This window comes from Pecten maximus, chromosome 2 (assembly GCF_902652985.1).
Source record: "Pecten maximus chromosome 2, xPecMax1.1, whole genome shotgun sequence".
Lineage (NCBI taxonomy): Eukaryota > Metazoa > Mollusca > Bivalvia > Pectinida > Pectinidae > Pecten > Pecten maximus.
Window position 1 is genome coordinate 40,568,273 of NC_047016.1, and position 6,568 is coordinate 40,574,840.

Sequence of the window (6,568 nt, forward strand, 5' to 3'; positions counted from 1 at the left end):
TTTGGAGATGGAGGAAAGCCGGAGTACCCCGAGAAAAACCACCGGCCTACGGTCAGTACCTGGCAACTACCCCACTTTTTAATTTTAGTTTTAGAGTCACTGAGTAAGAACAGCCTAAAATAGAATATGTGCACTATAAAAACAATCCAATGTACCAAAGAATATATACAGTTTGTGATAAAACAAAAATGGTGTTGAGGACGAGGTTGTGCAACAGTCTTCTGCATTTTCTGATTTGAGAACACACATTTAACAGTATTATTATCGACATCAAAGTGTCTACAAGCTAATACAATTGTTTTCATGTAAAAGTGTTAAAACTTTAAATAGATTGGGTAAATATTTGTTGTATACTACTGCTAAAAGAAAATATCTTCTTGCTGAGTAAGTAATATTATAATCGCAGCACGTTTAAGTTGTACTTAAATAACACTCTTTTTTATCTCGATCCTCTGATTTCATGACGTCACGTATACAGAACGTCACAAATATCAATGCATATAGTTTTACTGTCCTTTCTATTTTTATGAAGGATATTCGTCAAGCAGTAACTAAACTGCACGTAAATAGAGTCTTTATGATATATGTATATATATATATATATATATGAAATTTCCCCCACCATCTTCTACATGTACATAACATATAAATTTTGATCATTTAATCATACATATTTGTTACCTATATGCTTATTGCATTTGGATACAATTACACTTAAAATTGAAATCATGGGGAAAAACTTTTTTTTAGTCTTTGTTTTGTTTGCAAACTTCTGTAAGAATCCGCTACGCGGATTCATACAGTTTGCAAACAAAATTTGTTTCATACCCCGATGAAACTAAAAAAAAAATGACATCAATGCTTAATTGATTCAAAACATATATATTATGTCAACATTATCAAGAAAACATCCAACTAGCCTTCGACGACTAATGAGTGAATATTGAAGCCGAATACTTTGATACTTAATATCAGTTACGGTTTGTTATTTTCATAGACTCTAATTATACGTGCAGAAATAGACCATGGTATGCGGCCGATTATGATCGTTACCATGCAAAGACTATTTCCGGTATATGTAAATATACAATAGTCCCACCTCTTTCATGATACCTTAATTACTAGTTGAAACATAATAAAAAAAATCTATATCTAAACAAACACTTGTGTGATTTTTTTTTATTCAATAATTGCTTTCAGAGTCGGTCAATTTTCGAGTATAGTATAACAAAATGTAATTATCACACAATCTGCTCTCACTTCTTTAGAATCAAGACAGTTATATAAAATATCAAATGAATCGAAATACGGGTCTGCTCCAAATACTGCATTACGTCATCACTACAGTGACCAATAAGACTTTCGGTATGGGTTTGACAAAACGAATACGTCGTAGTCAACATAAGGCTAATTAGGAGCTTCGAGCTTCTTTTGTTTGAGTTTGAGCAGGCACAGACCAAAGGCGGGTGGGTGGAGGGCGTACCCGGCCTAGGCCTAGATACACCGCTATAATGATTTTCGGCTTCACTTGCCTCGTAATCGATATGTTTACACTAATAATCTATACATATGGATTTTTGAGCTCTTTCCAGTGCATGGGTACTAATCTTAGCTGACTTATTCAGAATGAATCCAAAATTATTAAAGATATTACCAAAAAGACCCCTCACACACAAACACACACACACTCTCACACACACCCTCACACACACACCCTTACACACACACAATTTTCCAGTAACCGTTTCCATATCAAAGGTCATTTAAACACTTTAAGAGAGAGTTTGAGCAGGCACAGACCAAAGGCGTGTGGGCGTACCCGGCTATAATGATTCTCGGTTTCAATGCCCCCCCCCCCCCCCCAACCCAAACCTCAACCCCCAACAACCCCCACCACCGCCACCACCACCCCACCCCCACCCAAAAGAATAAAGACCTATTTGCTTCCATATATCTTTTTCTGTTTATTCTGCACTTGTCTACCGCCATTTTGTCGGTTATTTTCTATGAAGTACATTTATTGGGTAATGTATCTTTGACATATATATGTAGCCGGAAGTGAGCATGGTACATCTCTCCATTCGCCTGAAGCAGTCACGACGCCTAAACAGTCAGCTTCGCTCGAGCTGGCCTGAGGGGCACCAAGGTACCACAAAGAGTTTAGAAGAATCGGCTGATCGTTCTCGATCCAAGTCCATGTGCCCTCATTAGTCAGGTCGTTTCCTCCTGCCCAAAACACTGATAGAATGATACCAATTAAAAGCTTTCGTCAATACAAATCAAGTCTTACATGGATTGATCAATGTCTATATTTACGGTTATTAGAGTTAAAATGCAAGTTACTTTCTTCCACAGTAGCTTCTACAAGATATACGTACTCTATGTGAGCGTCCATTATGGAAGACATTTTCTCCAGCCATAAACTGACTTCTCTCTCATTTTATCTGTGAACATCTCGCTGTCTTTTTTCGGGTTATGACGAATTTCCTACCATGACTTAAATTTCAATTCCCCGCATGCCTGCTGTCTGTTATACTATTTTATAATAGATTAATACAATCTTCCCCTACCCTGAGGGTGTGACAGAGAAATTTCAATCCCCGGGGGTAATATTCCTAGTCGTCTAACTTCAGGCTCTTTCAAAAATATCACCCCGAGGGGTGGAGATTTCACTGTCTTTACTTTTCATATAATACCCTGTGGGATACTTAAGAAATAATTAACGATGATTCGTGTATTGTTGCAGGATATACAACGAGGACGAGGATATTTTGCAATTAAATTAATAACGAAGGCCACAAGTCAAAGTTGATTACTTTTATTCTACTATGTACTATTTAGTTCTGAGATCTAGCTCTTTCTAATAGAAAAAGGGCAAAGAAACCCCGGGAAAACCTTGTAATTTATTTGTTGAGTATTGCATTATTTTGTTGATAAGATATACATTTCTTTACAGGCACTACAGTACTACAATCAAGAACATCTATCATATGGCACTGATTTTGAAAATTAAAAAAAAAAAAAGGATGGAAAAAAAGCGGCTTACGCAGGATTCGAACTCGAAATCTTAAAAATAAAATTTTAATATCCCAGACATAGGCTACAGTACCCGTGTTATCAGAAGATGAAAATTAGATACATAACATTATAAAAGCCGTGACTCACGAGCATGTATTATTGACACGAGCGTGTATTATTGGCAAATAATACACGGTTTTCAACCAATCAAAACTGGCGTTGCATAGCATATATGATCGAATATTGTATAATGGAGTGCCCCATCCAAACAAATATACTATATTAAAGGTCAATAGTGTAAGGTATACTTACCTCCTGCCGTTGTTACGGTAAGTAAAAAATTGTTAACGTCATCCGTATCAATCGTTACTAAACTTCCATCCGACAGTCGGCACTGATCCTGAAATATATTAGTTAATTAAAACTTGATAAGTTGTTACTATATATATATTATTCTAGCTGTTTCCTTGTCAAAAGGATATTAGAGTCCACGGTCGGATACCAGCGATTGATTAAACTACTGCTACGCTTCACTTATCACCGATGGGTCAACTCAGTGAACAAAAATCCTCGTTTTACGAGAGACTATTTGATAGGCTCCGTCACATTTTCCCATCGGAATTTCGGCCAATAAGATTGAAGGTGACATACGCTTTATAGAAGCTTCATATCAACAAGTGATAAGTTTATTGTAGCGTACTGCAATCAACCGTGGGTATCCGACGATGGGGCACCCACTATTTATACAGAATTGACCCCCGCTTACAAAAGATGCTCTGGACTAAATTCGGCGGAAACACATTCTTCCCTACAGAAGCATTTTACCCTATTTCTGGCCCGCAGACTTGTCCCAAGGGGAGTCAGACCAACTGGTTATAAATAATATAGTTCCCTGTGTATATCTACTGACCAGGGCTTAACAGTCCGCTAGATAACCGATCCTGCTGAAAGGTAATTCCCTTAGCTCGAAGCATGAAGACTATATACACTATAATTATATCTAAACGTAGCAGAGTATTTTCATCGAAGTATAGGCAGTGCAACAGAATATGGTATTTCTGTTTAGCTTGGAAAACGCCATTAACAATTTACAATGTTAAATTTGAATGTTATCAACACAGTCTTTTCCATTTTATTAAAAGTTGTCACTGTATCATAATAAGTACTAATGTATCGCCTTTTTATTACATTACGCAATACACTGTTTTGTATTGTATTGTATGGAATCGTATACTTTCTTTTGTATTATAATGTGAGACATTGTAGCATATTGTTGTTGTATTATAATGAATGGTGCATGGTTATGGTGTTTTAAGATATAAGCTATATTTTGGCGAGGTAAAGGAAGACAAAAGCAGTCTTTGCTAGTATTGCATAATATTGTATGGTATTGCTATATCGTAATGTATACTATTGCTGTATCATAATGTATGATGTTGTATCATTGTTACATAACCATTTACTTACTTACGGAGTCTATGTGATCATAAGATAAGTAGAACAGTGTCCTGTGAAATATTGACAATGTAGAGGTGAAGAGTTAATATGAATAACGTGGCCTGCGATGATATTGTGTATGAACACGTGCTAGAGAAATGATCAGTCTAATGTGGTCTAAGACATAGTTGACAGATCGAATGTAAAAAAAGTGAGAATGGACAACAGAAATATATGAATTACTCACCCGTCCTTCAGTCCAACTAGCCGCGGAACTGCCTTCGAAGAAACATCGGTTTTGGAAATATTTTCCCCTCACATTTCACTGTTAAGAATAAAGAATATGTTAACGATTTTAATACATGTGTTTATGAAATGTGTTTACCTTTTCAGATCAACTGTTTTATTGTAGAACGGTTTGCAGGGCAGCCAGTAGACTTGATATTGGTTAAATTGGTATGAAAGAGTAAATCGGCATCAGAAATAATGTTGCTGTAAAAATGGAAATGTACTAAACTTCAAAATACTATGGTAATCGTAACAGTAGAACCTTTCCCGAATTACTTACAGGTGTACCAATGGCACATAAGCAATAAACAACGAGCTGCAAAATGATCAGAATATGGGAGAAAAAAGATTCTTGTGCTACTTTTTAGAGGGTCCGTAAATCAGATATCATGCCAGGTTTTGTAAGAGACACAATGCTTCAAATGCTAAAATATTATCATAAGAACGTTGTACACATTGACCACCCTCATTGTTCATCAGGCGTATCTTCGAGTGTTAGTATTGCTTTCTACGTTTAAAATACCACGGGGAAAAGAAAAGATAGGGTGGTTACTGCCAAGGAGATATTTCAGGAATTGTAATAAAAAATCAATGTTAAATTTTATACCTATTATAAGATTAATTTACTGAATGACACTCGTGCAATCTGTTTTAGTATTTCTGTTTAATTGATTGTATAAGAACCGCTTTTAAATCATTCGATATTGAAACAACAAACCTAAAAACCTACCGACCTAAAATAATCAACTTTGACAAATGTGATTATATCTAAATCACCATTCATACACAAAGACTTTGACAATCAGTTCTGTTTGCGTTGAAATGAAGTGTTATGCACGTCAATCAATAAGTACCAATTACATCTATTTATACACGAGGTACAATGACAATAGCCAAATCATCAAAATTGACACTTCAGTGCAATACTACAATTGCATTTAAATCTATCAATTTTCTAAACCATTTGCGAGACAATCATCATGAATCTATTGAAAAGAGTTAACACTTACATACTCACAGATATTCTATCTAAACACTTCGGTCGCGATTGTCTACAGACCAGATATTCTATCAGTATAAGTTTTATGATTATGTTTTACCCGATGAGGACGCTGCAATACTAAAATACATATGTGAGTATTGAATAAATACGTATGTGAGCATTGAATAGATACATAAGTGAGTACTTAATAAATACATATGTGAGCATTGAATCAATACATATGTGAGTATTTTATAAATACATATGTGAGTATTGAATTAATACATATGTGAGTATTTTATAAATACACATGTGAGTATTTTATAAATACACGTCGGAGTATTTAATAAATACATATATGAGTATTTTATAAATACTTATATGAGTAGTAAATAAATACATATGTGACTATTGAATAAATACATATGTGCGTATTTAATAAATACATATGTAGGTATTTAATAAATAAATATGTGAGTATTTAATAAATACATATGTGAGTATTTAATGAATACACATGTGAGTATTTAATAAATACATATGTGAGTATTTTATAAATACACATGTGAGTATTTAATAAATACATATGTGAGTATTTTATAAATACACAGGTGAGTATTTAATAAATACATATATGAGTATTGAATAAATACATATGTGAGTATTGAATTAATACATAGATGAGTATTTAATAAACACATATGTGAGTATTTTATAAATACATATGTGAGTATTTAATAAATACATATGTGAGTATTTTATAAATGCACATGTAAGTATTTTATGAATACACATGTGAGTATTTAATAAATACATATGTGAGTATTTAATAAATACATATGT

General features: G+C 34.1%; 1 protein-coding gene across 1 annotated transcript; it reads right to left on the bottom strand.

The window, feature by feature from the left end:
* Positions 1-1,920: 1,920 nt before the first annotated feature.
* LOC117322074 (hepatic lectin-like) lies at positions 1,921-4,777 on the bottom strand (the record flags this gene model as incomplete). The annotated part of the gene is made up of 3 exons (XM_033876814.1): positions 1,921-2,238; positions 3,331-3,418; positions 4,703-4,777. Coding segments are annotated over 3 exons (384 nt in total), but the record flags the coding sequence as incomplete, so codon positions are not given.
* Between the last annotated feature and the right edge of the window lie 1,791 nt (positions 4,778-6,568).